Consider the following 27,505-nt stretch of genomic DNA (forward strand, 5'->3'; position numbering starts at 1 on the left):
GTAGAATTTTGAACAGAGAAATCATTCCATTAACAGAGCTAGTTGGCATAATTTTGCCTTGCCTAGTCTTAACAATGAAGCATACCATAGACAGGCCCCGCTGTAAACACCGTAATACATTCGTACATCCATAGAAAATGTATCATGAGAGACAATACTCCGGACATGGTGCTGCATTTCAACGCAAGCATCATGTATAACCCATAGTTATTCCTATGCTAAAATAAATCTCCATGCGAAGCATGCAAAGGAAATTTCTTATCGCCAAACACTTTTCTCATGCCTTACTGAGTCTCCCATCCACCCGTGTTGGTTTCTGATTCCATCTTTCGACTGACAGTAGCTGGGATTCCATTGGTCAGCCAAACATCACGAATAAGCCGATCATAACGCTTCTGGTTCAAGATAAGCGGTCTGTGGTGCCTAAAACCCAGATCCACCTCGCCGTGAATGTCAAGATACGGTGCAACGTGGAAGCAGCCGTGCCTATTATGCAGGAAGAGCACGGCGCACTTGCGGATGTTAATGAATACACCGACATTCTTGCCGCACCTATGATTGAGTCGCATATTTGTTAGTAACTTGGTAAATCCTTTAAATGCCAATTAGAAAACACAGCTTACTTTTCCACGTGTCGATTACATCCACCGATCTTTGACTCGTCCATGCAGCAGGTGGCCTGACCGCAAAATATTTCGCTGCAGAACAGGCACAGGCAAGGATCGGTTAATTCCTTTCCGGTCGTGGGGCACCGTCTCTGATTGGCCTCGTCGAACAAAGTATCATAGTACTTTGGTAATCCTACTAGCTCATATATCGCTGGGTGAGATAGCGGCGGTCCCTCCGGACGACGGCCTTCCCCCTTTGGTCTCGACGTATTCCAGTGAGCTATCCACCCGGAGGCCAATGAATCCAAGGGATTCTCGCGAGGATCTCCCGAAAAAGAAGCAAATATCTCTTCAACAGTGGGCAGCCGTAGAAGACTCGTCAATCGATCAATTTCTGATAGATCGGCGCAATCGACCCCAGTGTTGGGAAACTCAACACCATATTGCACGTGGAGCAAAATGGCAACCTTTCGCAGGAATGGAAGGGCGTATTTGGCCGCAACTTTCGCAAGTACCCTCAATATATATGGGGAAGGATCGTCGAAGTTAAGGGCGCCGGGATTTCGAGTTTCCCGTAAAGCTGAAGCTCGGTATGTCGCAACAATCCAGTCGAAAAAGCCCCTGATGAAATCTGGTCCCTGCGTCAAGGCTTCTTCTTTTGCTTCATCGACCATTAGGAGCATGGAACAGTTCAACTGTGCTACCAGCCCTTCAGGACGAAGAATAAAACTGAGCACAACTTTAATGATTTCGGCGACATAGCAGATACGAACGACGTGATGGATATCAATATTAAGGACTGGGACTAGACATAGTGAACACTCCGCAAGGAAGACAAACGTGTCCATCGCGAATAATGGCTCAATGTTTTTGTTTTCATTGGCAAGACTGGCAAGCCCAGAAATTCCACGGTGCCCAAGGAATAGCTGACACAACTTCCGACGATGCATATCACGGAATTCGTAGACCGTTTTATTTGCCATCGAGTTTTGCAGGCCTCCTATAGCGGCGTAGGAGAGTGCCGTCTCAGATAGAATGCGTAGGTGAGTCAACGTCATCCGAGGAATGGTATCAAGCAGAGTCGCGCCAGGTTCACATCCCACGCCACGCTGAGATATCTCTACAGCCGATATCGATGCTCCAAATGTTTTAATCAAGGTATCTGTGCGGATCAAGTCGTCCGGTGTAACGGTATTTTGCTGATAACCGAAGCGAGACGGCATTGCATTACACTGCATAGTCATTCGCAGTCTTTTGTAAACAGTCATCAGTTCAGAAACTGCAGAATCCTGTATGCCGGGAACTTGATGTAGAGAGTTCAAAATAGACCCATCCTCTCCAGGAGGAAATAGCCCAGGCATTGGCATTCTTGGAGCGGGTGGCCCAAATGTCAATGACGGGAGGGAAGGCGTAACCAGTTGTTCCACTTTGTTTGACAGCGGGGAGATGACATTCTTGGACACATAATCAACAAAGAAGTTTTGATAACCAGATGTGTGAAGCTTGTCACTTTCCATGATCAGGGCGTGGTTCCGGAACCGAGAGGCGGCCTGGATAAGTTTCCCGTCCAAAAATTCATCAAATGCTTCGCTCGTGACTAAAACACTTGGATATGACTCTTCTTTACCTTTCCAAATAATCGGCAGGAAAGCATTGCCAAGTGCTTTACAAAGGGGGCACACAAATTCTTTCAGCATCAGCCGCTCTGGATGGTTGCGAGCAACTTGATGGCTATGACGCCTGTAAGTTGTGTTGCAATAGGTCTCAAAGCAGGTGTAATGCATGATATGTCCACAACCAGTCATAATGGGTGCCCTGGCTACATGGGATCGAGGGAATCCTTCACCGAGGCCCTGCTTCTCCGAAATGACTTCTCCACCAGTCGAATCTAGACGACGTACCTGCTCGCGATTCTGACCGGCTATGCCAAAAGGTCGAATGGCATCGGCTGATCTGTCCAGGCTGCATGGACAATCCATAACTTCTCCAACTGAATTTTGCGCGCATTCATCCGTCTGCCTGAACATCATACTGTCTATCATCAAGGCAAATGTGCCGTACAACCTCGAGTCGTTGGTTTCTTCCTGACAGAAAATACAGTTTCCTGCAGGATATTTCCACAATTTCTTCTCCGTAGGACTTCGTACTGATGCTTTTTCATCCGCACTAAAATCTTCTTCCCCCCAATCAATTTCACCCTGGTTACTCAGAAAGTTCTGTTGTTGCTGCTGGAACTGGGCCATTATCTTTGCTTGCCTATCAAGTGCGCGTTTCTTTTTCAAGTCCAGTTCGTTTTCCACACCAGGGGCAGGTGACTCGGATTCGATTTTGTCGTAGGGAAACTTAAGACCCTCCGTTGCCACAGCATAGGTTTTAGGACGTTTTTGCCAGAGTCGTTTAAGAATGTGACAGATTTTTGATCCGCAGGACTCAAATTCAGGCACAGTGGATACATGTTGGAGCAAGCCAACAATAGTCAGCTCGCCAAGTTGTGTAGACTTCATCCTGCATAGGGCGTGTGAAGTGAATGATTTAGTTGCATTCTCTGCGGAACTGTCATCTTCGCCAGCGGTGTCCTCCATAACCGCTAGGAGCAGTAGATGCAGAACCATATGAAGCAGCGCTTCAACTCTAGTTGCTGTAACACCCGGCGTACAAATCTTAAACATCAAGCAATACTCGAGACACTGATGTATAATCTGCGCAAATAGAGGTGTCTGAGTGAAATGGCTAAGATCTGCAAAAAGACCGTTAGAAATTGGCTTCAGTTTCGGCTCAAAAACAACGTCAGCTGGCTTTTTCCCAGTTTTCTTCGCCATCCATTGCTTGAAAATATTTTCGGCCTCGTCTCGCTGATTTTTGCTGTAGTGTGCAGCATACGGGTCTATGAAGTCGACATAATCTTGTTTCAACTCGAAAATGCCCGTGTCATTCAAGCCATCCGGCGCTCGGAAAGTCGCAACCTCCTCAAGCGCGTCAGGAAAGTCGTCTGAATCTGACACCTTTTCGCTCACGCGATTCACCAAGTCCGTGTATGAGAGCGGCTTGAAGCACAGTGCATGGGCAATATCTCTTTTGATTATATCGCGTTGGATAGTGGCTTCATCCTCAAGTGGTATCAGTGATGTCCGTTCAGAGACCAGCATTATCAACAGATGGATAAATTCTTCAGCAACGTCGATATGTTGTGGGTCGTCGTAACCCGGACGGACGACATAACCTCCTTTCACCCAGTCCGTAATCCCGTATCGATCGGAAACTGTAGCTAAAACACGGCTCGGATCACAAACAACCATTGCAACCTGTATCATAAAAATATTCCGGTAGTATGACACATCACGAGACATGAGTGATCGATATTGACCCATTTGATGACGAAGACTCAAGCCGTTTCTTACCCACATACCAGCTTTCAACTGGGCAAGCCATGCACAAACTCTCAATGGATAGTCGAACATCGCAAGCATAATATCTTCGTTATCAAATGACTGAGCCAGTGCTTTAGAGAATTTATGCTTCGAAATTTCGGCTGCTCGTAAAAGCAGGTCTCTCACAGTTTCCGAGTGCATGGTCCTGCCACATTCTAATAACCAGGAGAGGGTATAGTGGAGTGGATGGTGAAAACTCATTGAGCCACGCTCAACAACAAAATCCACAATCCGGTGCCGTGCCACTTTGTTGAGAGCATCAATTTCGAATTCAACATAGGGAACCGATTTGAAATGAACCAGCTCTTTAATCTCAGCTTGGTCAAACCTTTTCCTTTCGATACCAACAGAATTCACCATTGTAGAAACACTAGCAGCGATGATAGCTTCTGCAAGATGACACTGGCCTTCTTTGAGTCTGTCTGGTTGAAAAGCCTCGCAGAAAAGTCGGCAGAGCCTGTTAATTTCTTTCATCAAGAGCGAGGCGCTGATCCAGGAATCTGTCTCATATTCCACATGCTCTCCAACGGCTCGGACATTCGGGCAGATGCCCTGAGGAAGTTTAACGAGATCAAGGAATTGCAGAAGATATCGTCGTTCTAAACGAATCCGGCTCTGGACATGTTCCGAAGAGAGAAGATAACGCAAATCGAGGAAAAAGTGATACAATCGCCGGTTAGTCATTGAGCCGGAATCCATTGCAAGTGTTACAGACGGGTTCACATCCCGGGCTTCACCAACCTGTCGAGTGGTGAGGAAGGTGTAAATGATTGCCATGATGTTAGTAAAGAAGTTTCCGCGCTCAACGATCTCCTCCGTGATGGATGGAGTGGTCAAAAGCTGTAGTGATAAATGAATAATGGAATGGTCCGGCTCTCGATCCGCAATCAGATACAGTTGGGCCAATGCTGTATACAAGGCAGAAAACCGAAGTCCAAGAATCCGTTTGAATTCGGGAATATTGACGATAGTGCCCAAGCACAGCTCTCTAGCATCTATGCGCGCCTTCTTCCAAAGCCGTAGATCATACAAAATCAGCCAGTCGAGTCTCGTTCTCTTCCGAAGATCTTCGTACGCAAGGTATCCATGCTCATGATAGCGTGCAGGCTTGACTTCCCAGTATGGCGCCGCCTTTGAAGACCTTTTGGTCCGTAATCCGGGGGTTTTAGGAATTTTGATATTGTTTGCACCGAGCGGGCCTCGATTTCCTCCCTGCGCTTGGCTTCCTTCCTGCTCATCGTTTTCCCTATCCTCTCCACCGTCCTCATTTCTTCCAATTGGCAGCCTTGACTCCGGCCAACCTGTGTAAGCACCTGGGTTAACAAGAATAGCTGCCATTTGTTCAGCTACCCGTTCTTCTTCTCGAGTACGAGGCGGCGGGGGCGGTGGTGGTGGTTGAGGGTACCCAGCCAGTGTGGCTTCACCGGCCTCCAGGCCGTCTTCGGTGCCCATTTCGACATCTGAGTCTTCTCTCGCTTCGGTCCTGGCTGCAAGTATAGCCTCTACAAGATCGTCCGCATACGAGTCCGCCAGGTCCAAAGCTGCATCCATGTCGACGTCGTCGGCATCTTCATCCTCGTCCTCGTCCTCATCCACGTCAACTTCAACTCCACCTTCCACATCAACAGCTTCACGTATTTCATCTTCATTTTCTTCGTCATCATCAATATCCAGCGGTAGGTCACGTCCAAAAATCACCTGCCCTTGTGCGGTAATCCCTACCCTAACTCGAATACTTCTCCCTTCCTCACGTGAGTGGTCATCAATACCGTTCATGCCAATATCAACGTTAGATGCGCGGCTACCGGGTCGCCAGAGACTCAGCATTTCCTCACAAATTGTCCGCCTCAGAACCTCATTATCACCACCGACTTGGCAGCCAGCGATGTCAGAGAACCATTCAATAATCGTACCGCACATTTGTTCTCGATAGGTATCTCTAGACGATCTGACGGTTACCGTCACCCTGATCTGCTCGATGACCCCGGAAACGCGAAGTAGGCTAGATAGGTCCTTTGAATACTTTACGACACTCCTTCCATAATCATTTGTTTCATTCGCTCGGTCTAGGCCAAACTGAGAACTCTCACGACAAGCCCGAGCAACTTGCTGGGTAACTTCACGGATCGTGTGCTTTTCGTCGTTCCATAATACAACGGCGAACTCGGGGCTTTCTTCTTCGAGATCTTCACCACCATACCATTCACAAGATAATCGTGAAGCAACTTCATCCTGCCGAATATTATCCTCCGTTTTGGGGAGCCGGAGTTGCTCTGGAGAGCACGATATAACATCACAGAAATAATCGAATACTCTAGCAATCGTGGTTCTTATACTGTCGAGAAAATCTGCGGGGAGCTGCGACGATGTTTTACCCTTGTTTGCTTTCCCATCTAGGTCCGTATGGATAGCACAGTTCACAGGGAGCCTGAAAGCCTCCTCATCTCCACAGTCGCAGCACCCAGAATGGCCCCCGGAGACGAAAACGTGGTACTTATGGCCAGTGTGATCCGAAGCGTCAAAGCACCGGGCACATAAAGCGCATGTATCGTCGGTAGAACACGTCATGCATCGATATGACGCTTCTCCCACCTTGAATACATGCCCGCATCGTTTGCCACGCGCCGCTTCAGTATATTCTGCCCCTTCGACCATGCCTTGGGCTGCGGATAGCTGCCAGTAATCGCTCGGATTACCATCGGGGAATAGGATACGTAAATATTCATCGTTGAAACCCGCTAAAGACCGGAAAAGGAGTTGTAGAAGGTCATGTTCTGCGTCTTCGTTGTAGCGGTACTCGTACTTCTGGGGATGCGAGAGCAACGCTCGCCCAAGCGTTAACTCGAGCTCTGATGGCTTCATCTTGGAGGTGGGCCGGCCATTCGCTCATTCATTCGGCATGAGATGGTTACCGAGGGTTTAAGTCAGTGGTATATAGTGGTGGAAGTACTGGCGGTTGGAGAACCGTTTGTCTGGTGTCGCGGGGTGGGTTGGGTTGATGTGGAGTTCGATAAATATGTATTTAAAGAACAAGGTAGATGCTCCGAGCAGATATCATCACATTGGCCTCAGACAATACAATGATGAACAGAAATAAGCAAGGTCAGGAAATAAATTCAAACTAGGAGAAGATGACGAGTCTATCTGGTGGGAGCTTTCGAAGAGCAAAAGTGATCTTAGTCAATAGCTTTAACGGATATTGGACATGCACAATCACTACTTCCCACAGGAAACTTCACTAAAAACCACTACATTCTGCACAATTTCATTCACTTAATATTAGCTTTGTATCAACAAGTGTCAGATTTCGGGCGCACTTCCAAAATCAGATAGTCCTGGTGTAATCTTAAGGCGAAATGAGATACAGCCACAACAGTCTGGCTTAGGATGGACTTGGACCGAAATCCCAAGGCAAAAGTAGGCCACGGGCAATAGCCGCTAGCCACAGATTCAGAATTCATCAGCCAGCAAAACCCTAAGATGCCTGAAGGATAGTTGGCAGTGCCATGTTGTGTCCCAACACAAAACAACAAAGAAATATCTCTCTATTCGGCCATGCTAATTTGTATCTGTACAAGTGGTCTGCTTTGAAGCTTCAAAAATTATTTTAAGATAATCCCGGCAGATATTTATTCTTCCTCCTTGTTGATATATCTGTGTTTAATGTCCTTCCATTGTCGCTGTACCTCGAGTTAGTCGATTATCGCGTAGAAAACAAAAGAGGGAAGGACCGGCACATACACCCTTGTTGATAGTGTCCCAGACTCTGTTGCTGACGGTATCGAAGGCACTGTAGAATAGTATGTGAGTTATCCGAATTGCGAGTTATGCATTATTTGGTAAGATGGAGGGGGACGTACATCTCGAATGCAAACGCGCCGACGAATATCGTGCTCAGGAAGACGGCATTGCGTCGGATAAGGGTACTAGGGGAGCTATGAGTTCTGTCCAATTCTCTCTAGAGAACGAAGGGGCGCGGTTCCTTACTTGTAGATTGCGGAGGAAATCTGCCCGGTGGAAAGGCAATTAGCTTCCTCTGGACGCTCAAAGGGATCAAATGAAGGGACTTACTCCAGCCATTGTGAAGGTAGATCGCAGTATCTGAAGAATACTCTGGATTCCAATGCAACAATAATGGCAGAGGGAGCTGCTTGAGAGTTAACGCCTGTCCTCACAGAGTGATGTTGGAGGAGAAAGCTGGTTGATCGAGAAATCACGGAATCGGGAATTTGCTGTGTTCTGATTGGCTGGGCCCAGACATCCCTCCAAGAGACAGTCCAGACTAACTCACTCACATAGGACGAGACGGACAATCGCCCTTGTGACGAAAGAAGGTGAAACCTGTTCTCAACAACATGTTATTATGGTATCCTTTTTAGTCACTGTGATCTAGCTATTGCTTCTTCTTTTCCATTCCAACAATCACAAGCAGCAGCTCTCAGCACCTCTAGTTACCCAGCTTGCCTTGGAGAAAAGGCTGCACCATCATGTCAACCAAACCCGGTGTCTCCTCTTCTGGAATCACCACCAACACTGCAACGGGTGAGCGCCATGTCCCCTCTTCCATTCGAGCTGATGGATCTGTTCGTCGCGAGATCCGCATCCGACCCGGATATCGACCACCGGAGGACGTCGAACTCTACAAAAACAAAGCAACTGAATCATGGAAGAGTCGCATTAAAGCCGGTGTTCCAGGCGCGGAAGGGCTGAAAGACGGCGATTCTAAGCCATCCACGGCAGCAAGCGCCAAAAACGCAAAGAGACGTGAAGCCAAGAAGAAAGCAAAGTCCACCAATGAGGCAATGAGCAACGGAGCTGAGGATAACAAAGCCAACGGCGGAATTATGGCACAAGGAAACTGGCGTAACGGACCTCCCGGAGGCCAGGAGGCCGAGGCTTCTGTAGATCCAGAAGTGGAGAGGGAAAAGAAAGCGCGGAATTTGAAAAAGAAACTCAAGCAGGCTCGGGAACTTCGCGACAAAAAGGATAACGGGGAGAATTTACTTCCTGAACAATTCGAGAAAGTTATCCGGATCAAAGAGTTGATTCGTCAGTTGGACGCCTTGGGTTTTGATTCGGAGGGGGAGAAGAAGGTAAAGGGACCTACCACTACGAAGGAGCAGGGAGATGCAGTGTGAAGACCGCCAGACGTTCCAGGGCGAATTTGCTTCCTGCGGCAAAGTGGTAACGACACATGACACATATGAATAATGATCCTACACCGGTAAGATGATTTGCGAGGGCCGTATAGGGTATGAACACATAAGCAAGGATTCGGTCGGTGGTTCGGGACTGTCAATCCAGAAATATGAAGTGTACGGCCGATTTATGGGAGACACACTTGCTTATTGAGTGAGACCGAAGCTGGCAAGTGGCCTGGCGTTTCCCATGGAGTATAAAATGCCCTGTCAGTGAATCCTATGACGACAAACCTTGATATTGAAAGGGTCTAAAACACAACCACCTATGAGTGGAGATAGCTTGATCACCTTGGATCTATGGTTCGAGAGATTCTCAATCCATAACATATTCTTTTATCCTAAGTTTTATCTATAAGCCAAGGTGAAATACGCCGGATCCTTTAGCCCGAGCTCCCAAGAGGCAATTCGTAACCTGCTACATTTTCATCAAGATATTTTTCTAACCCCGTCTCTTCACGTTTACCTGAAAGGATTGAGTGGGCTGTCAACCTTGCAGCTCGTGTGCAATCGTTAACTCCAACCCCAGTGTACCATGCTCCAGCCAGCCTTATCCCCGGGGCCACGTGTGAAAGTGAAAAATGCAGGTCCTTCATCCGAGCAGTATGTCCAACCGTATACTGCGGAATTGCATTTTTCAGCAGTTTCGCCTTGGCAACAATCGGCTCCTCATTAATATGTAGATGACGCTTCAGCACTGCTTTGGCCATTTGAATTCCCGACCGCTCATCGGGAAAATCCCCGTCTCTCCACCCGTCCCACCAGTGGCCTCCTATCATAACGGTGAGCTTAGTACCCCGTGCTGTGTCTTGACCGACGTTGGAATCGGACATAAACACAACACCCAAGGCACGTTCAGGGTTTTGTTCCAGGGGTATAGAACGAGGAATCAGGTAACCGAAACCGTGGACGGGCACCAGGTTTGGAGACCTGAAGAAGAAATTGACAACCATTACGTTAACGGCGTAATTATGACTTTCAAGCGCCACGAGGGCTCCAGTATTTGTCAGAATGGGAGCTATTTGTCGGCGGAGCTCAGCAGACGAAGTAGTCGAGACGACACAATTGTAGTCCTTCGCTCCAATCTAGGGTAAAGTATGTTTAGCATACGTGTAGTCTTGAACACTATAACTGCTCACACTTACCCGCCATTGAGTATCACGCCGCTCTATGTGATCGACACTTGAACCCGTAATTATCTCAACGTTTGGAGAGTTGGAAAGCGACGTATCCAAGGCTTCGACCAGCTGTCCCATCCCCCCTTTCAAGGCAAAGACACTAGCACCAGAGATGTAGGAGCCGATTTTACTAAGAAATTCTTTTCCTTTCTCTTCCCTGATTATTTTTCCCTCGTGGTAAAGATCGTACGGGAGATGTAGCGTCCTCTTAGTGTTGAGCAACGACCCAAAGATGCCACGCCTCGATATTTCATACTCCCAAATACGGGGTAATATTGTCTTGACACTGAGCTTATATATATCACCAGCATAGATACCATGAAAGACAGCGGAAACTATATTATCAGCAACGTCTTTCCCCAATCTCCTAGCTACGAAATCTCCCACGGATTCGTCATCAAGATCTTTGGGACGAGAGGGTCTCAAGGGCTCGGTCGCCAGCGCCCATGGTAAGCTCTTCAACGCCGGTTCCGTAAATACGCCTATAGCATTGGAGATGAGGTTTACGAGCAGGCCGGCCCCGGGTTGCGGTCCTGGTAGGCGGACAAGGTGGTCTGGGTAATAAATGTAGCGGTTGCGCGAAGCAGCGTCATGAATGCCCGTACGAAGGATCTGCTTTTCGAGACCGAACTCGTTTATCTATATATCATCAGAACTTAAATCAGCTTTCTGTGCAACCATATAAGCCTGTAACAAGTCAGGTAAATGCCCACCAGTTCGAGAGTGGAAAACGCACTCGCCGTCGCACGGAGGGTGCGAGGTCCATAGTCGAAAAGCACATCTCCACCAATATTGACGTTGATCCTCTCAGAATCCAGCCATCCGCCTAGACGATCTGAGCGCTCCCAGATCGTGACTTTAGTCGATTGGTCTTTTGCAAGATGATAAGCAGTTGCAAGGCCGGTAATGCCGCCACCGATTACTGCGACATTTCTTGTGTCATTGCTAGCTGTGGATGAGAAATTAAGTCGAGTTCGGTTCCTTAAGTGCTTCGAAAATACAACGCGTGGCCTGGTGGAAAACCTGTGTGCTTGAGCAAGCGTCCATAGCTCTTCAACTGCATGGGCGGACGAACATCGCGAACGCATTGCAGGGCAGCCAAATCGATTGATTCAAGGAGAAAGAGATTATGCCGCAATGAACGCAAGTTCATTAGATATCAATTGGATATTCTGTTCAATGGATAAAATACTTCGATGTATTTACGGGGGCATCGCACACTAGCAATCCATGGTCGCCATTCCCCGATGAACGGATCACCGAGGTTCCGATCGCCATTTGCAATGCGGGTTTGTTTTTTAACTATAATATGTGGCAATAATCCGCGTTTCTGAATATTATTCTTGAATACGGAGTACCCTAACAATGATAAAGGAAGCCAGCGGTGTAAATGTTCAAATCCCAAACTGTACATTTCTTAGTATCTAACAATTGACCGTAGAACGAGCGCTGTAGAATAAGAACTTTATGAACATTTCCCGTTCCCCTGGATCCCAGTTTGGCCAGTCATCCGAATGAACGCCATTATTCATGCCAAAAGAAAATAAAGACCAAGTAACACAAGGGAAATTATCGGCACAAAGGGCCTGTCTTAAGGGAATATCCGCAAATCTCACCAACATCGAAGCCTAGTGCTTTCGGGATAAGGGAAGACTCCATGCTTTTAGGTAACAATCTCAGCCTCGCTGGACGAGGGTGGTGGTTTGATCAACTCCTCTTCCCCGGCTTCATCTGCTACGAATTTGCGCTCACTAACATGAGGGGCATCTTTCCTTTCAGCGGTCCAAACTTTGTCCGAGAAGACTCCTTTCTGCCCTTCAGAGTGTTTGAAAGGACATGTGGGATTTAGGCATGGCTTATACCGACACGGTATTTGCTGATGGGTGAATTTGCAGCCGGGAACAGAGCAGTCGGCTCCATTCCGACACAGAGGCATAGACGGATGCTTGAATTGGCAGTGAGGATTCTGACAGTGCGGGAAGTACTTGCAGAGCTCTTCCGACTGGTGCATTGCTTTCTGTGCTGGAGAAGGATGCCGAGCAACACACTTTCGGTTCTTGCATGCAGCTCCAAACGGGCAGACATCAGAGACATCAATTGTAGTACCTTCCGGCGCCGCCGGCGACTGGTGGGCATAAGGGCAATCTTTATTCGTACACCTCAGGTTGTAGCGGCAAACACCTTCCGTTCCTCGATCCTGCGACTCGCTTTGCGGTGCTTCTTCCATTTGAGTGTCCGTACTTTCTTTTGGGCCACCGTCTACATCCATGTTGGTGCCCTGGTTATGCTGCCGGCCATTCTGATGATGTCTTTGGAAGTGAGGATTTCTATCCTTGTGATGTTCCGCGCGCTCAAATAATGATCGCCCCTGATTCTGAATTCCTTGCGCGGTTTGAAAAGCGGGGTTTATGGCTGGCGGAACGAACCCGGGCATAAACTGTGCCATCATTCGAGCCTGCTCTTCAAATAAGGCCATCATTTGCATTTGTTGTTGGGGCGTCATCATATTGGACCCGGGAGGCATATTCTGCATTGGGTTATTTCCCATTCCCATAGCACCCATTCCCATGTTCATCCCCATTCCGCCGGCCTGCCTGCCCCCTCCGGAGCGACCACCCCTTGCTTGAAAGGCTCTAGGACCCCTTGGCGGTTCCCGATGCATATTTATTCTTTCGGCGCCGCTTTGATTTCGGACCCGATGTAGGACGGACTCGCTTGATCGGTCCATGGCCCTCGTTATTTGGCCTAAAAGCCGTCCTCTTCCGTTCTGTTTAGGATTTCGCATATTTCTGGGACCGCTTGGTCTAATAAGACAAGAAACATCAGTCCCGTGACATCGCAGACATTAAAAGCAGGGATAAACTCACAGTCCGCCCTCTCGAGGTTGTAAAGGAGAATCAGTCATCTCGGCATCAAACTTAAGAGGCGCACTGGCAGGTGCGGCAGCATCATCGCTCCCTTCGGTAAATGATGGAATAGCCTGCGCTGCATTCTCTGGCTCTGGCTCGGCCAGTTCACCGTTTAACCGCTTGTTTAACAGCTCGACTTGTTCGAACAGCCATCTCGAAAAGTCAACAGCTTCCGTGTCATCGGGCCCAAGGCCGAGGAGGTCGTTTGCCAATTCCGACGCGATCTGTTCCTGTGTTTTGCCGTTTACCAGCATCAAAATGACATACTCGGCCAGCGCCGAATCATCTCCACCACCCGTACTCCACCCAACCTCCACCAACTTGGGTTGTATAACTTCATTGAGAGCCTGAGCTAGAGGCGTATTCAACTCGACTGAGATTGCCATGATGCGGGTATCGTGCAAAATGCGATCGGTGAAAGAGCCCGTTATTCAGTGGCGATCGGGCAGAAGACGGTATTAAAACGTGCGCTGGACGAGAGATCTTGACAAAGGCTTTGATGTACAGAAAGGAAATGACTAGCGCTTTGGTGATAGTAGGGAATACAAGTATCAACCTCCCACCATCTCAAATGAACGTCTGTTGAGATGAAGCAGCGAGCTTGAAGGCGAAGCTCTGTTGCAGGTTGCTTCTGCTTGCTCAAAGACTGCGACAGCCACACCACACCCTAGCCACAGCACACACATAATATTACTAAGCAGGTGCTGAGTCAATCGTGTGTTTGTGGCTGGTGCCCATTGCTATCTTATCAGCGGATCGTCGCCTGTTTGTTTTGTTGTTTGCACCTTCTCTGCGACATCTCACTACGAGCAGCTCCTCAGCACGTGCGTAAGTGTGTACACGCCATGTAGCCAGACGTCGCTCGACCTCAACCTACATCGCTAGCAGAGGTAAGATGGCCTTGCATGTTAATAATCCAAGATATCTGAATCAAAATCATTGCGTCGTTCATCACCACCAAAATGCGATTCCTAGTTGTATCTTACTTTCTCCTTACAGCTGGTAGCTTCGTCTCTGCGATTTGGCCAGAACCTGCCCACTATACGCACGGAGACACTGTGGTATTGCTGGATCCGTCAGTTCGCTTTACCTATCAACGTGGGGAGTTCAGGGTCTATGATGAGGGTGGGAGCTATTTCACTGCCAGCATGGACTATGGCCGTCTAATGAGAATGCTAGAACCGCAATGGTTCGGTATTGGGAATCTCCACCCAAATTCAGAGAAGTCGGTCGATGATATCCTCAAGAAAGCCATAAAGCGCACCAGAAAGGAGCTTCGGCGTACCAGATTTGTACCTTGGAAATTTCATCCTCGTAATCAATCGTTCGAGCTACGGTCTCTGAGGCGAGAGGAAGCGATCAAAGAGATTTTGATCGAAGAGGCGCCCTCAGACGATGAGATTTTAAGTCGTGACTATATAAGCGGAGACGAAAGCTATGAAATCAGGATCACTAAGAAAGGCAAGGCGACGATTTTGACAGCGTCTCCAATTGGAACCCTCCGCGCGCTTCAAACTCTTCCACAACTGTTCTATGCCCATTCGTTTGGTGGCGTATATACACCGTATGCCCCAATTTCAATCTCAGACAAACCAAAATGGAGCCACCGAGGTCTAAACCTCGATATCTCACGAAATCCTATCGGCCCTAATGATGTGAAAAGGACAATTGATGCCATGGCATCGGTAAAGCTGAACCGGCTGCACATCCATGCCACTGATTCCCAATCGTGGCCTCTGGATATTCCGTCGCTGCCGTCATTGGCGGCTAAGGCTGCATATCATCCTAGACTTGTCTGGTCATCGTCTGATCTACGAAACGTGCAAAAATACGGGTTAGCAAGGGGAGTCTCTACTTTCATCGAAATTGACATGCCTGGCCACACAGGATCCATAGGGCATGCGTTTCCAGACCTACTTGTGGCTTTCGGTAACGACAGCTGGGATAAATATGCCCTAGAACCTCCTTGCGGTCAGGTGAAACTGAATGATTCGGCTGTTCGCCGTTTCTTTGATACCGTTATGGCCGATATCTTACCTCGAGTATCTCCATTCACCGCATATTTCCATACAGGAGGGGATGAATTCAATCTCCAGAGCTATATGCTCGAGGAGACCATACGTTCAAATGACCCAAAAGTACTCAAGCCTCTTCTCCAGGATTTCGTTAATCGCGTGCATATGCAGATCATGGAAGCTGGACTGACACCAATCGTTTGGGAAGAGCTTGTTCTCGACTGGGACCTTACTTTCCCTTCGCAACAATCAGAAACCCGGGGGATTATTGTACAGGCCTGGCGAAACTCTACAGCAGTCAGACAAATCCTGGAGAAAGGTTACCGCACGATCTTTGGATCAGGGGATGCCTGGTATCTTGACTGCGGAGTAGGAGGGTTTATCAACCCTCGGCCGGGATCCGGTGCTGTCAAGGAGCCATATCTTGACTGGTGCTCCCCCACTAAGAACTGGCGACACATATACACATACAATCCACTGGAGGGCATACCCGAAGAGCTGCAGTCGCTGCTCGAAGGGGGTGAAACGCACATGTGGGCAGAGAACGTGGATCCTGTGAACATGGACCAGATGATCTGGCCACGAGCAGCCTCGGCAGCGGAGGTGCTCTGGAGCGGACCCCGGGCGCGCGACGATATCAAGGAGGCGTCTCATCGGCTGGGAAAATGGAGGGAGCGAGCGGTGATCGACATGGGGGTCGGGGCGAGCATGGTGCAGATGACGTATTGCCTTATGCGGGAGGGCAGTTGCGAACTGTGAGCTCAAACTGCGTGTTCCTCCTCAAACTTGACCAGAGGGCTCAATCTCGCGGAAGTCGTAAGATGCTGACCTGGATGAGATTGTGTCCGAGGGTTAGACAATGATGGAGTCAATTGCGGCGAGCATTCATGCGACATTCATCTCCGAAATGTATGTAAGGCAATCAGCTAGTTCTATCCTCACATCACAGTGTCGTGAAGCGCAGAAACTTGTGTCGAGACATGCCTATTTCTAAGTATGGCGGAGAAGCGGAGGTTTGGAGAGGTCACAACAGCGAATACGAGTACGCTGAGGCCCTTTGAGGCTCTCTTCATTGGGCCGGTATTTGCCTTCGTAATCGGAACATAGGCCAAGAAACCGGTTGCTCCGCAGTTTTGGAGTGAAATAACTAAAGCCATTGAAGCTCTGAGACTGGGATGTTTTGCATATTGTGTGCATCCATAATGCTGCATAGGAATTAAACTTGTTAAAAAGCCCAGCTTCCGAGAGTGTTCCAGTTGCTGGCTCAGAAGTTGTTCCGAATCCGGGGCAACCCAACGGCTTTTGTCTCAGAAAAGCAGCTGACATCTCCCCCCGTACCAACTGCCAACCGACTGCTGGCAGCAGCCATTAGATTCTCTTATCGCCAAAACACTAGTTGCTGGTTAGTCGCTTAATAACCTTGAACCCAGGCAGCACAATTTCCAAGTGTCGAGAGAACAACCCGCCAGCGAAATCCAAGCATGTGAAGCCGGGGTATAACAATCCCGCCGGAAAATGTGGAGAGCGGTGTCTTTGCTTTCATTGTGAATCTTGATCTCAAAGTGGAGTTGACAGGATAAATAGTGAAGCCCTTTGTTTGAACTTTTTATATCTTTTTTCCCCCCCAAATGCTCAGCCACTCACTCTCTTTCATCCTTTTGGCCGTGGAGTGATCGTTTATTCCCACGTCATCTTCCCTCTCCGTCGGAAAACCGGCAGGCCACCCCACGTCGACCTCTGTATATACAGGCCGTGGTGGCTTCCTCTATACAGAGAACTTCATCGTATCTGCACATACATTCGTGTTTCCTTTGTTCATTGACTGGGGATTGAGGCACGGCCGTCTGACATAGCTCAGCGGTTCCTCGGTTTTGGCCTATCCCTTCCGAAACGTTCACTGAAACCTGAAAAACGGAGCCCGTCGATGTAACCGAAAACTCCGTGAAACATCGATGACCGCCTTGTCGCGAGACTTCTGAATATACATATTGTCCCCTTCGTATATACATATTATATCGTACATATACTCGTTTTTTTTTCCTTTTTTTTTTTTCCCCTAATCGCTGTGGGATCATACACAGTCTGCGCATTCTTGTCCGTGGCATTACCACCCGGTCTCGATCAGACTATATATATATATCTGCATATACATCCTACAAGTATCAGCTCTGTGGATGTTGCAATACTGAAAAGCCACCGTTTTTGGAACCTGACTACCCGACAGGAGGAAAGCAAGACCTGAGCTAGAGCGGGACATCGGGTCGGACAATATGCTTGAAGAATTGGTTACCGCAGTCTCGCCTGGACAGGCAGTCCTGATTGCGTTGGGCCTGTTCGCTACCTTTCTATTTATCTTGGATTTAAAAATCGATTGGCGCATCCAGAAATTAGGGCCACAGGCACCGCGTGTAAGGACTTATCTTCCCTTGGGTACGTAGCCCCCTGTCCGAGATATCGTTCCGCCGAGGAAGACTAACCGTCCAGTGCAGGCGCTGATTTCATCTATCGGGCAATGAAGGCTGCCGGCAAGCAGAAGGATCTCGAGTTCTGGACTAAGATGACCGAGGTTCCCAAATATACCGGTCCTGGCCGACTTTCGACCTTTGAGGTCAAATTTAGCTGCTATTCCCGCAGCCTTTTCACTATCGATCCGGACAATATCAAAGCAGTGCTCACTGGCCAATTTGCCGACTATGGCAAAGGGAGAAGGTTTCACGAAGAGTGGAGGGACTTCCTGGGGGATAGCATTTTTGCCACGGACGGCGAGCTTTGGTCGAAATCCCGGCAGTTGATTCGCCCCATGTTCTCGAGAGATCGGATCGTTGACACTGAAATCTTCGAAAAGCATATCCACAAGTTGATTCCGTTGCTTGGTGGTGGCGCGAATCAAGATGGGAGTAAAGTCGTCGATGTTGGCCCGTTGTTCTTCCGCTTTACTTTGGACGCTGCCACGGACTATCTTCTGGGTCAGAGCGTCGACAGCTTGGACAACCCGAAGACCACATTCGCGGAATCATTCCAATATGTGCTTCATCGTCAATCCGTTATTTTTAGGTCTGGGTATGTTCTTCGTCCCTTCTGCGGTTCTAGGATTCGCCCTTCATTCTAGTTTTAACATCCATTTTAGACCTCTGAGTCCACTTCTGTCACGTAAGCTCTTCCACGAAAACCTCAAGAAGATGGACGATTTTATGCAGCCATTCATTGAACAAGTCCGTGCCCTCACTCCCGAGGAGCTTGATCACAAACTTTCCAAAAAGGATACGTTCCTTCATGCTCTCGCTCGGTTCACCCGTGACCCAACCGTTCTCCGCGACCAATTAGTCGCCATCCTTCTCGCCGGTCGTGACACCACAGCAGCCACACTCTCTTTCTGCATTTTCGAGCTTTCCCGGCACCCCGCAGTCGTGCAGAGACTCCGCAATGAAATCGAAACCGTCTGCGGCAACCGCAAGCCCACGTATTCCGAGCTCAAAGAAATGAAATACCTCAACGCCGTGCTGAATGAAACCATGCGCCTCTATCCCGTCGTTCCATTTAACGTTCGCCACGCCCTCGTCGACACCACTCTTCCGCGTGGTGGAGGCTCAGACGGCCAATCCACCATCGGTGTACCCGCCGACACTCGAATCGTGTATTCGACCATGGCCATGCAGCGTCGCAGAGATCTCTACCCGCCACCACCTATTCCAGGCGAGAAGACCTTACAGCCATACTTCGATCCACTCCTGTTCCACCCAGAGCGCTGGGTATCGGGCTGGCAGCCAAAGCCATGGCATTTCATTCCGTTCAACGGCGGGCCGAGAATCTGTCTGGGTCAGCAGTTTGCAACGATTGAGATGGGGTACACTGTCACCAGGATCCTCCAGCATTACCCTGAGATCATTGGCGTGGGAGCACCGAAGCCAGGGACAGATCCAAAGTTCAAGTTTGATGTTACTTTGAGTCCAGGCCAGAGACTGGATTGTGTTTTTGTGAAAAAGGAGGAGTAATTCACAATTAGGTATCCTTTCCCTTTTTCGTCCGACCCTTGACGGGTTTGGATTTTCTTAATGCCGATGTGTATATGATTGCATTTATTTCTGTCGGATGTACTCCGTACGTATGTACATACTCTTTGAGCACATGCTACCCGTACTTCATGTTATAGGTGAGTAATGGCAACTCGATAATGAACATCTTCTTTTGTCATGTCAAGAAGCTAGTTATAGGAGTGAAGATTCGAGTAAGAGACACTTACCCCCGTCTTCCTGCATGTCAAGCATTGCACAGTCAATCTGGAACTAACCATTCCGTCGGGGGATCTTGATCGTTTCGAATTTTCAGCACTGAAGAGGTAAGACAAACTTCAGAAACCTCATCACTGCAGGATCAAGACAGATTTCACTCGGGCGGGAATCAACAGGCCAAAATTATATCAACTCGCCGGGAAAATCATTCCACATCGCATGATATCTGTGGCACCAGTCGCAGCTGGGCGCATGGGTTCTCTCAGCCGTCCTTCAATGGCTTCTCAAATAGCGCCCGGCATATAGATAGTGCAACCGAGTGCAAATGCTTTTTGAGAAAGCAAGAATTAATGGCTTAAGAGGAATCTGTTGCTTCAACAACTAACGTTCCTTTTGTAGCACAAGTGTGTATAGAAATCCTTTTATTTTCAACTTCGGCGAGGTAGGCTGGTAGCTCGAACCGTATCTGTGTGAAGCAGAGGTGACGAGCGATAGCTATTTAGCTAGTCAACTAGTTAGTTAGTTACCTGCTACACGGGGTAGAGAGTGGCACATAGAAATGGAGCGACGCAACAGTTTCTATGCTACCACAACCGTGCAATGCTCGAGGAATCCAACTTAATCTTTCTATATTCTGTGGAATACTTGCCGTTAGAAAATGCATGAGCCCTTGCTTTGCCCAAAATGGCCTGATGTCTTAACTTGACCGTTTCAACCGAAATGGCGCTGTGGCTCCGGTGGATTTCTTCGAAAACAGCGAGAGAAGCCGCCGTGGATGCAAGGCGAAACTTATGGAGTGTGATCAAAACCAACCCACTCAACACTCAACAGGAGGGTTCTTATTTCCGGTTGCACATCGTCGTACATGGTGATATAGTAGTTGCCCAGTAGACTTAATGAACGCCTTCTCCTATCAGACTATGAAATAATTATAGAGGCTGATGAGTTTTTGAGATTCAACAAAGAGAACTTGGAGCCTGTCAGAATTAATGCGCTGTTTGCCCTATTTTCATGAGAGTGAGAGGTATCAGATACTCGTTGCATCTGGCCAATATCCCTCTTGATCATGACTTAGCAGTGCAATCCATAAACTCATGAGACATGCATATATGCAGTCTGGAGTACAATTCTTCATATGCGACTGCAAAGAACATTGTGGTTACTTACATAACAGTTTACTATCTGCAACACTGTTAATCATGAAGGAGTCTGTTACGAACTTAACACATTCATAAAATTAATAAGTATCTGTCAAGGCTATCCCTGACATCTATTTCGTCTAATGCGACTGTAAAAAGGAGAGTCAAGAAGAATAAAAATGTGGTAAGCCAAATGCCGTACAACTACACCTTCCACCCTACCGAACTAGGAGGCCTTTTTTGAGGCGGAAGGGAAAGAAAAAAAAAAAAAAAAAAGGCGACTATGCAAAACATGTCAGCCGATGTTCACTCCCAAAAAATTAACAAAACACAACTCCGTTATAAACCGGGTTCTACGCCCGAGACCCCCCTCCCCCCCCCACCAACCGAGCCGAACTCCAATGAGCATTCCCTTGATATATCGTTCATCATATCCATTCATTGTCTTATACGTGTCATCCTTTTCGAATGTACGTTTGAAACCTAACTCTTGGGATCAATGGGGGCCACGAACTCTTGCATCTGATTACAAGAGCACGACTAAGCCTATGATCCCGCAGATGGCGGCGAGCCCGTGGTAAGGGCTCGAAATATGCGCCAATGAGTTTTCTGGTGCTATCGTAGCAGAGGGGTTGGAGCCTCTACCCGTATCTGGTTGTCCGTTGGTGCCAGTTGGCTGAGGAGAGCCATCAGGCCCACCAGAGGAAGGTGAGTCCGGAGAGGAAGGCGAGGATAATGATGTGGTAAGGGAAGCCGTCTACGGGATCACAAGGTAGTAATATTAGTCAAATAATCCGAGACCAAAGATACGAGGAAAAAATAAAGGATCACACTGGGGGCGTTGCTCACTCACAGAAGCCGTACTCGGCGAAGTGGGTCTCCCATCATCGGTGACTAGCCAACTGCTGGGAAGCCCTGCAATTCCTGTTATTGACTCTCTTGCAGTGCTAAGTGTCGTGGTAGGATTAGGAGGGATCCATGGATGCACACTGTGTCCTGAAGGTGACGCGGTTTTCTCGGCTGGAGGAACTGAGGACCCTACCTCTGGACCTGAACCAGGCCTTCCAGAGCTGCGGACTTCACCGTCCACTGCCTCAATGGACTGCCAGGTTCCACTCCGATCCCCGTAGCGGTACTCTTTGCCAGTGGAATAATCGGTGATCACGATATTCCTGGCTTGCATAGTGAAGGGAGCTGCGCTGAAATCGGTCTCACCACCAGCCCATTCTAATTCAACGTCAGCACGGGGGCCGATGCTCATCTATGATCCGGGAAAGAACGGGACTTACCGATTGTCCCTTTGCCGTTGGTGGGATCGCCTCCAGCCCAGATGCCTATTTTGATGAACATGGGCGTCTGGGGATAATTACCCCTAGCGTTACCATCGTTGGGGGTCACGGTGCGGATTTTTTCACCATCGAGGTAGAATTCAATGCGTTCACTAGTCCAGTCGACCGCATATTTATGGAAGCCATCCTGGTTCCCTGGGTTGGGATGCCAGACAGCGCGGTCATAAGCGTTGCTGCGGCCCTCTTTAAAGAAGTTGCTTTGAACCTGGCCATTGTTCCCACCAATCCATTCCCAGTCGATTTCGTCCAAGCAATCCGACTGCATGACCACACTGCTGACAATGCCTCTGCCAGGAGCCGCTTTCACTTCAACTTCGAAGTGTCCGAACATGATGTAGAAGTTGGACTGAATTGTGGGATAATCACCCTGTTTGTTGATTGTGAAAGAGACTCCCTCATCGTTGTATGTAGGCTTCCCCAGTTCTGTAAACCGCTCAGAAGGGCTCTTCAGATCAAAAGTAGCAGTTCCCGACAGGGCGGGATCCGCTGGGCAGGCTGGAAGATAGAAGTCAGTGTTTGCTATGCGCGGTGCGGGAGGGCGCCATGCCACCTACATTGCTTTGTTGGATCACATTTTGTATATGTCTGGGCGGTTGCGAGGAGCGGAGCAGCCACAAAGGCTGCGACAGCTGAAGCAGTAAGCTTCATTACTGCTGTCTTGAGGAGCAGGATGAGGACGAGGTGGCGACAGGAAGAGCCAAGCCTAGGCCGAGAAGATCCCGCTACCCGCACCGAGGAATTGGCGTGAGAGGAGGGTGTAGAAGAAGGAGCAACAACCAGAAAGGATGGAAGTTGGGATGCTGGAAAGAGGGTAAAGGTGTTAAAGAGGAAGAGATGAGAGAATGAAATAATAAGACAAAAAAGAAAGGGGGCGGTCGGGGGGCTCTTTAAGAAGACGAGCAAAGCCGTCGGTGGGTGCAGCGTATCCACCCCGATCGCATAGTGTAGTTTTCTTTCTCCGCGAGTGTCACCAGCCAAAATCCTACTGCGACGGCAACGGGCGGGGGTGTTTGGGCTGGGCCTGGAGCTGGGGCACCGCCAATCACGGGGCGACCGTCTGCCAGCCTTCCGGGAGTGACCTTATCGCTTGACGCCACTGGACGCCGCTGAGACATTGACACTCCAAAAATAACGACCCCCCTTTTCCTTGTGCTGCCGTGATGTTCTGCAAAGCTATCTGCTGCTACGCAACAATTGCCAGAGCAACAACAGCAGTAAGCGACGGGTTATCCGGGTAACAAGAGTGTTATGTACTCTGTACTGACAGGGGAGATCGGATACCGTACCCACCAGCTATCTGCGCGCTAGTAACTCCTGCTTGGCTTTTCTGTGCTCTGGAAGATACTGCAACAGGTGTCAGGCGGCCCAATGGATGTGCGCTTTGTCGTGACATGTTCCCCCCATGATCCACCGGGCCAGGGATTAGGACACAGGACTCGTCAGCTGCTGATCATGATCTCATCCCGGCCAACTTCTTCATCACAACCGGAGCCATGCAGGTTGAACAACGGCAGCACTCAGCAACAGTAATTTGCAACAACAACAACAACAACAACCAAAAAATGGCCATTCTGCTACACATCACGCTCTCTGTCAGCCGTTTCACGCCAGTTCGCCAGGCACGCGAACTTGCTGCTCGCCCGGCAACCCGGCTGCGGTGACGGCTGATTGGCTGAGTTTCAACCAAGCTTCGGCTGCCAGCCACTTCTCCCAGCCACTTTTCTAGTGCTTCCAGCCGATCTAGCAACTCTATTGGCTGAAGGAGCCCACCCGCCAAGACCCACTCGCTTCTGCGCTGCTGTGGCGTGGGAACCGCTGTAGGGCTGGGAGCACAGAGCTGTCACCGAGTCACACATGGAAGTGAGACACTCTGAGCCTCTCTTTCGCTTGCAGCTTGTCCGTTGCACTTCTTTCCGACGGTGGACGGCTGCAGGCTACGGAGTACAGAGTACGGAGCTGAGTATGGAATCCTGTACTCCGTACTCCATACCTACATATCTAAGTCTCTTTTCCCTCCCAATCCTATGCATCCTCCCGCGTGCTCTGTCGCCGAGTCGGCACTCAAGAAATGGCTTGTTGCAATATCACATTCGAACCCTCTTTGACACAGGCGCCTTTCCGCCCAAGACATGCACAGCATGTTGACTCTGCTCTGTACGAGCGGTAGTCTATCAGCTTCGTGGTTGTGGCAATCCTTTGCTGTTGAGTTGCTTCCGCGAAAAGTTTTATTCCAGGAACCATCCGAAAAAGGCCCTTGCCGCACGCCACAAGCAAAGGTTCGAGTTTTCTTTTCCCCCCTTTCTGAACTTACTCTGTCCCTAGATAGTCTACTTTTGCTATGCTGCCCTTCCACAAAGGCAATGTGCGGAGAGTAACACAAGTAGCACCAAAAACATAAAAGATTGTTTTCTGCATTGCGAATTCAGGAGCAGCCAGTTATCACGTGATATCAAGCTGAGCCCATCCCGCCCTTGAGTCAGCCTCAGCGATTGCGGACAAAAAGACTGTTTTCTGAACCCCGCCGTGAAGCCGCCAAACAACTGAAAAGATCACCACAGCAGCCATGGGTTCAGAACTATCGCCGCAAGAGAAGCTTGACCTGATTAAGCTGAATCTCCAAGAGGTTTTAAAATCGGAGATTCTCGAAGATATAATTATTCGCCAAAACAGAGCCCCCGTCATTTATTGGGGTGAGTCAACGGTCCTCTCCGAGTCAACAAACCCCCCCCCCCCCTCCCTCCTTCTTCTCTCTCTCTCTCTCTCTCTCTCTCTCTCTTTTTTTTTTTTTTTTTTTCTTTCTTTTTCTTCCCCTCGGATCTAATCCTCGACCACACAATGGCCTTGTCCTGTGTTGCTGACATATGTGTGGTTTTGTCCTCATTCAGGTACTGCGTCGACCGGCCGAATTCATTTGGGCTACCTGGTCCCGATAGTTAAACTTGCCCATTTCCTCCGAGCGGGCTGCCATATCAAGATTCTCCTTGCTGACATCCATGGCTTCCTTGACAACCTCAAAGCCCCAATCGAACTGGTCAATTTCCGCGCGGAGTACTATCGCCATTCCATCACGGCCCTGCTCGAAGCTGTCCATGTCCCGACAGACAAGCTTGAATTCGTGCTCGGCAGCTCCTACCAATTATCGCCCAAGTACACCATGGACCTCTTTCGTCTGAGTAGCGTGGTGACAGAGCACGATGCGAAGAAGGCTGGTGCCGAAGTGGTGAAGCAGGTAGATAATGCTCCGCTATCGGGCCTTATCTATCCTCTGATGCAGGCCCTGGATGAAGAGCATCTGGGCGTGGATGCGCAGTTTGGTGGAGTTGATCAGCGAAAGATCTTCACGCTCGCGATGGAAACACTGCCGCGTGTGGGATACAAGGAGCGGGCCCATCTGATGAATCCGATGGTTCCTGGGTTGGCGGGCGGAAAGATGTCCGCGTCCGACCCGGACTCTAAAATTGATATCCTGGACACTCCAGACGTGGTGAAGAAGAAGCTAAAGAAGGCGTTTGCTGCACCGAGAGAAACAGAGGGCAACGGGATTGTGAGCTTCGTCGAATACGTCTTACTCCCCGTGAGCGCGCTGGAGAATCCGGAAGGAAAGGGTAAATTTACCGTTGACAGAAGTGAGGAGGAAGGTGGGCCGTTGGTTTACGATAATATTGAATCACTCAAGGAAGATTACAGAGCCGATAAGGTGAGTTTTTCTTTCCGCGTGAATCTTCTTTTCTCTTCCGCTCACAAATGGGGGTCCTGGAGGCTAACTGAACCTGCAGCTTACACCGCAACTCTTGAAGTTTGCTGTGACGAGTGCTCTTAATAATCTCCTCGCACCCATCCAAGCCTCATTCCAGGCAAATTCTGTGTGGCAAGAAGTCACAAAGAAAGCCTATCCTCCCCCACCAGAACCAGAGAAGAAAAAGAAGAAAGTAAAGGACAAAGGCTCGAGACACCCGGGGGCAGCGAAGAACGTGGTTGCACAGCCCGATGGGTCCGTTGAAGGGCCAGAAAGTAGCAAAGTTGCTGTTGGGGCTGGAGTTGAGGATGCGATGGAAAAATTGGACATGAAAAAGTAATACGAAGAAACATGTGTTGAAAAAGAGTTCTAGAGGCGGTGGATAGACCTAACATGACCACTAACGAATCGTCAAGATGATTCCCTTTTTTGTTTTGTTTTTCCTAGGGCCTTGAAGCTTGAATCTAGCGTAAAGAGATATTTATCAAGTACATCCTCTGTACATATTCCGGAATATACAAACATAGAATCATGCACACCATCCTACATTTCAATCATGCGAGTTGTTGCCGTCCTACATTTTCACTGACGATTGCGGGAACTGACTCTTCCCGTTCTGAAATAGAGATTATCCTTTTTTTCTTTTTTTTTTTTTGTTTTAATACTAGCGAGCAAAGGCCCAAAATCTCGGTGGGTCGATGGAAATGCCCTCGCGTCGAGAAAGTACTCTGGATGGCGAGGACACGGGAAAGTTAACAAACGGAGTAATCAGTATAGAGGGAATCCGTCAAAACGACGGCACTTCGACCAAGGCATCGTCAGTCTATGCCGTAGTACCCAAGGCCTTGCGAGCTTTTCTTTTTGTGATGGCATCCCCCCGTCGCCCTGAACTGGCAGGCATTGGCAAATCAACGTGGAGGAGCAGCACAGCGAGCGCACGTTCCGCGGCCCAGCGTGTGCAGGCGGTGGTTAGGTGGCCCGTGCGCTGCGAACTAAATCTCGCCATGTAACCGTCATTCCCCCAAGGGCAGAACGGACGGCAGACGGGTTCAGTTACAAATCACAAAAGACCGGGGGGGTTTCTTAATAAAAAAGAACACAAGGGGGACAGTTTTGTCGAAAAGTATCCCTTGTACCCTAATATACCAGTCTATGCTTTTATTCTCGGTCCTAATTATGCCATTGGGCATTTTTCCATCTAATCTTCGCTTCTCTTGTCTTGACGCAGGGAGGCGATTGACCGCACTCGACTTCACCCGTGGCTAACCCCCCCCCAAGACCCTCGTGGTTTCGTTCGACGACATGGGGTGTTAAGGTCGCCCTCATCGATGCGTCACCCCCCAAACCAGGAACTGATCTGTTTTTTCCCTCCCATCCGACCTCCCGCCTCTGGCGCCATTTATCTAATCTATTTTTTTTTTTTTTTTTTTTGCCTCTTGCGTCCTTGTCGCCATCGATACCTGGCCGTCTGGAATAAACTCTTCCTGATACTTTGTCGCCTGCGATGCGTATGGCTCTCGGGCTGTGTAGGTTGTGGCCTTTCATCCCATCAGATTGGACCTGATCCCTGCTGGGTTGCGGCTTAATAGGTCGTGGAGCGGCCGAGCGTTTCCCAAAAGTACGCAACGACATACATAACCAAACGTTCATACGCGAGTAGTTCCGAACCGACGAGTTACCCTACCTTTGAGCCTCCTCCGCCCTGCGCGCAGAGAT

General features: G+C 49.0%; 9 protein-coding genes across 9 annotated transcripts; 4 read left to right on the forward strand and 5 right to left on the reverse strand.

Moving 5' to 3' along the window:
* Nucleotides 1-35: 35 nt before the first annotated feature.
* On the reverse strand, nucleotides 36-6,898 carry D8B26_002050 (uncharacterized protein; the record flags this gene model as incomplete). The annotated part of the gene is made up of 2 exons (XM_003065991.2): nucleotides 36-552; nucleotides 624-6,898. The coding sequence occupies 2 exons, from the start codon at nucleotides 6,896-6,898 to the stop codon at nucleotides 285-287; spliced, it is 6,543 nt and encodes a 2,180-aa protein (XP_003066037.2). The 3' UTR covers nucleotides 36-284.
* A 629-nt stretch (nucleotides 6,899-7,527) lies between these two features.
* On the reverse strand, nucleotides 7,528-8,225 carry D8B26_002051 (uncharacterized protein). The gene is made up of 5 exons (XM_003065992.2): nucleotides 8,108-8,225; nucleotides 8,024-8,043; nucleotides 7,897-7,962; nucleotides 7,778-7,826; nucleotides 7,528-7,716 (listed from the first exon to the last, which is right to left on the reverse strand). Exons 1-5 carry the CDS (start codon nucleotides 8,114-8,116, stop codon nucleotides 7,666-7,668), a joined length of 195 nt encoding a protein of 64 aa, XP_003066038.1. The 5' UTR covers nucleotides 8,117-8,225; the 3' UTR covers nucleotides 7,528-7,665.
* Nucleotides 8,226-8,404: 179 nt separating this feature from the next.
* Nucleotides 8,405-9,560, forward strand: D8B26_002052 (uncharacterized protein). The gene has a single exon (XM_003065993.2). The coding sequence runs from the start codon at nucleotides 8,524-8,526 to the stop codon at nucleotides 9,172-9,174; it is 651 nt and encodes a 216-aa protein (XP_003066039.1). The 5' UTR covers nucleotides 8,405-8,523; the 3' UTR covers nucleotides 9,175-9,560.
* HEM14 (oxygen-dependent protoporphyrinogen oxidase) lies at nucleotides 8,405-11,512 on the reverse strand. The gene is made up of 3 exons (XM_003065994.2): nucleotides 11,126-11,512; nucleotides 10,380-11,051; nucleotides 8,405-10,319 (listed from the first exon to the last, which is right to left on the reverse strand). The coding sequence occupies exons 1-3, from the start codon at nucleotides 11,498-11,500 to the stop codon at nucleotides 9,618-9,620; spliced, it is 1,749 nt and encodes a 582-aa protein (XP_003066040.1). The 5' UTR covers nucleotides 11,501-11,512; the 3' UTR covers nucleotides 8,405-9,617.
* A 299-nt stretch (nucleotides 11,513-11,811) lies between these two features.
* D8B26_002054 (uncharacterized protein) lies at nucleotides 11,812-13,922 on the reverse strand. The gene is made up of 2 exons (XM_003065995.2): nucleotides 13,280-13,922; nucleotides 11,812-13,216 (listed from the first exon to the last, which is right to left on the reverse strand). Exons 1-2 carry the CDS (start codon nucleotides 13,705-13,707, stop codon nucleotides 12,076-12,078), a joined length of 1,569 nt encoding a protein of 522 aa, XP_003066041.1. The 5' UTR covers nucleotides 13,708-13,922; the 3' UTR covers nucleotides 11,812-12,075.
* Nucleotides 13,923-14,283: 361 nt separating this feature from the next.
* NAG2 (N-acetyl-glucosamine-6-phosphate deacetylase) lies at nucleotides 14,284-16,385 on the forward strand (the record flags this gene model as incomplete). Its single annotated transcript, XM_066123717.1, has 2 exons — nucleotides 14,284-14,446; nucleotides 14,501-16,385. The coding sequence occupies 2 exons, from the start codon at nucleotides 14,284-14,286 to the stop codon at nucleotides 16,093-16,095; spliced, it is 1,758 nt and encodes a 585-aa protein (XP_065979792.1). The 3' UTR covers nucleotides 16,096-16,385.
* Nucleotides 16,386-17,140: 755 nt separating this feature from the next.
* On the forward strand, nucleotides 17,141-19,519 carry D8B26_002056 (uncharacterized protein). The gene is made up of 3 exons (XM_003065997.2): nucleotides 17,141-17,766; nucleotides 17,826-18,396; nucleotides 18,464-19,519. The coding sequence occupies exons 1-3, from the start codon at nucleotides 17,607-17,609 to the stop codon at nucleotides 19,326-19,328; spliced, it is 1,596 nt and encodes a 531-aa protein (XP_003066043.1). The 5' UTR covers nucleotides 17,141-17,606; the 3' UTR covers nucleotides 19,329-19,519.
* A 1,305-nt stretch (nucleotides 19,520-20,824) lies between these two features.
* D8B26_002057 (uncharacterized protein) lies at nucleotides 20,825-22,906 on the reverse strand. Its single transcript, XM_003065998.2, has 4 exons — nucleotides 22,608-22,906; nucleotides 21,994-22,548; nucleotides 21,558-21,931; nucleotides 20,825-21,461 (listed from the first exon to the last, which is right to left on the reverse strand). The coding sequence occupies exons 1-4, from the start codon at nucleotides 22,699-22,701 to the stop codon at nucleotides 21,231-21,233; spliced, it is 1,254 nt and encodes a 417-aa protein (XP_003066044.2). The 5' UTR covers nucleotides 22,702-22,906; the 3' UTR covers nucleotides 20,825-21,230.
* Nucleotides 22,907-24,568: 1,662 nt separating this feature from the next.
* On the forward strand, nucleotides 24,569-26,333 carry D8B26_002058 (uncharacterized protein). The gene is made up of 3 exons (XM_003066000.2): nucleotides 24,569-24,743; nucleotides 24,939-25,750; nucleotides 25,830-26,333. The coding sequence occupies exons 1-3, from the start codon at nucleotides 24,617-24,619 to the stop codon at nucleotides 26,127-26,129; spliced, it is 1,239 nt and encodes a 412-aa protein (XP_003066046.1). The 5' UTR covers nucleotides 24,569-24,616; the 3' UTR covers nucleotides 26,130-26,333.
* The last annotated feature ends 1,172 nt before the right edge of the window (nucleotides 26,334-27,505 follow it).

This window comes from Coccidioides posadasii, chromosome 1, assembly GCF_018416015.2.
Source record: "Coccidioides posadasii str. Silveira chromosome 1, complete sequence".
Lineage (NCBI taxonomy): Eukaryota > Fungi > Ascomycota > Eurotiomycetes > Onygenales > Onygenaceae > Coccidioides > Coccidioides posadasii.

What these genes read in the sequence shown, in the direction of transcription:
- D8B26_002051 (XM_003065992.2), bottom strand. An exon ending in ATTTCCTCCGCAATCTACAA is followed by an intron (nt 7,963 to 8,023) that starts GTAAGGAACCGC and finishes TAGCTCCCCTAG; the next exon opens with TACCCTTATCCGACGCAATG. An exon ending in GGGACACTATCAACAAGGGT is followed by an intron (nt 7,717 to 7,777) that starts GTATGTGCCGGT and finishes CTCGAGGTACAG; the next exon opens with CGACAATGGAAGGACATTAA.
- D8B26_002052 (XM_003065993.2), top strand. Translation starts at nt 8,524, where the DNA reads ATGTCAACCAAACCCGGTGTCTCCTCTTCTGGAATCACCACCAACACT.
- HEM14 (XM_003065994.2), bottom strand. Translation starts at nt 11,500, where the DNA reads ATGCGTTCGCGATGTTCGTCCGCCCATGCAGTTGAAGAGCTATGGACG. An exon ending in CGTTTTCCACTCTCGAACTG is followed by an intron (nt 11,052 to 11,125) that starts GTGGGCATTTAC and finishes GATGATATATAG; the next exon opens with ATAAACGAGTTCGGTCTCGA. An exon ending in GGCGTGATACTCAATGGCGG is followed by an intron (nt 10,320 to 10,379) that starts GTAAGTGTGAGC and finishes ACTTTACCCTAG; the next exon opens with ATTGGAGCGAAGGACTACAA.
- D8B26_002054 (XM_003065995.2), bottom strand. Translation starts at nt 13,707, where the DNA reads ATGGCAATCTCAGTCGAGTTGAATACGCCTCTAGCTCAGGCTCTCAAT. An exon ending in CAACCTCGAGAGGGCGGACT is followed by an intron (nt 13,217 to 13,279) that starts GTGAGTTTATCC and finishes TTGTCTTATTAG; the next exon opens with ACCAAGCGGTCCCAGAAATA.
- D8B26_002056 (XM_003065997.2), top strand. Translation starts at nt 17,607, where the DNA reads ATGCTTGAAGAATTGGTTACCGCAGTCTCGCCTGGACAGGCAGTCCTG. An exon ending in AAGGACTTATCTTCCCTTGG is followed by an intron (nt 17,767 to 17,825) that starts GTACGTAGCCCC and finishes CGTCCAGTGCAG; the next exon opens with GCGCTGATTTCATCTATCGG. An exon ending in TCCGTTATTTTTAGGTCTGG is followed by an intron (nt 18,397 to 18,463) that starts GTATGTTCTTCG and finishes CATCCATTTTAG; the next exon opens with ACCTCTGAGTCCACTTCTGT.
- D8B26_002057 (XM_003065998.2), bottom strand. Translation starts at nt 22,701, where the DNA reads ATGAAGCTTACTGCTTCAGCTGTCGCAGCCTTTGTGGCTGCTCCGCTC. An exon ending in ATGTGATCCAACAAAGCAAT is followed by an intron (nt 22,549 to 22,607) that starts GTAGGTGGCATG and finishes TCTATCTTCCAG; the next exon opens with CCTGCCCAGCGGATCCCGCC. An exon ending in CTTCGCCGAGTACGGCTTCT is followed by an intron (nt 21,462 to 21,557) that starts GTGAGTGAGCAA and finishes GTGATCCCGTAG; the next exon opens with ACGGCTTCCCTTACCACATC.
- D8B26_002058 (XM_003066000.2), top strand. Translation starts at nt 24,617, where the DNA reads ATGGGTTCAGAACTATCGCCGCAAGAGAAGCTTGACCTGATTAAGCTG. An exon ending in AGCCCCCGTCATTTATTGGG is followed by an intron (nt 24,744 to 24,938) that starts GTGAGTCAACGG and finishes GTCCTCATTCAG; the next exon opens with GTACTGCGTCGACCGGCCGA. An exon ending in AAGATTACAGAGCCGATAAG is followed by an intron (nt 25,751 to 25,829) that starts GTGAGTTTTTCT and finishes CTGAACCTGCAG; the next exon opens with CTTACACCGCAACTCTTGAA.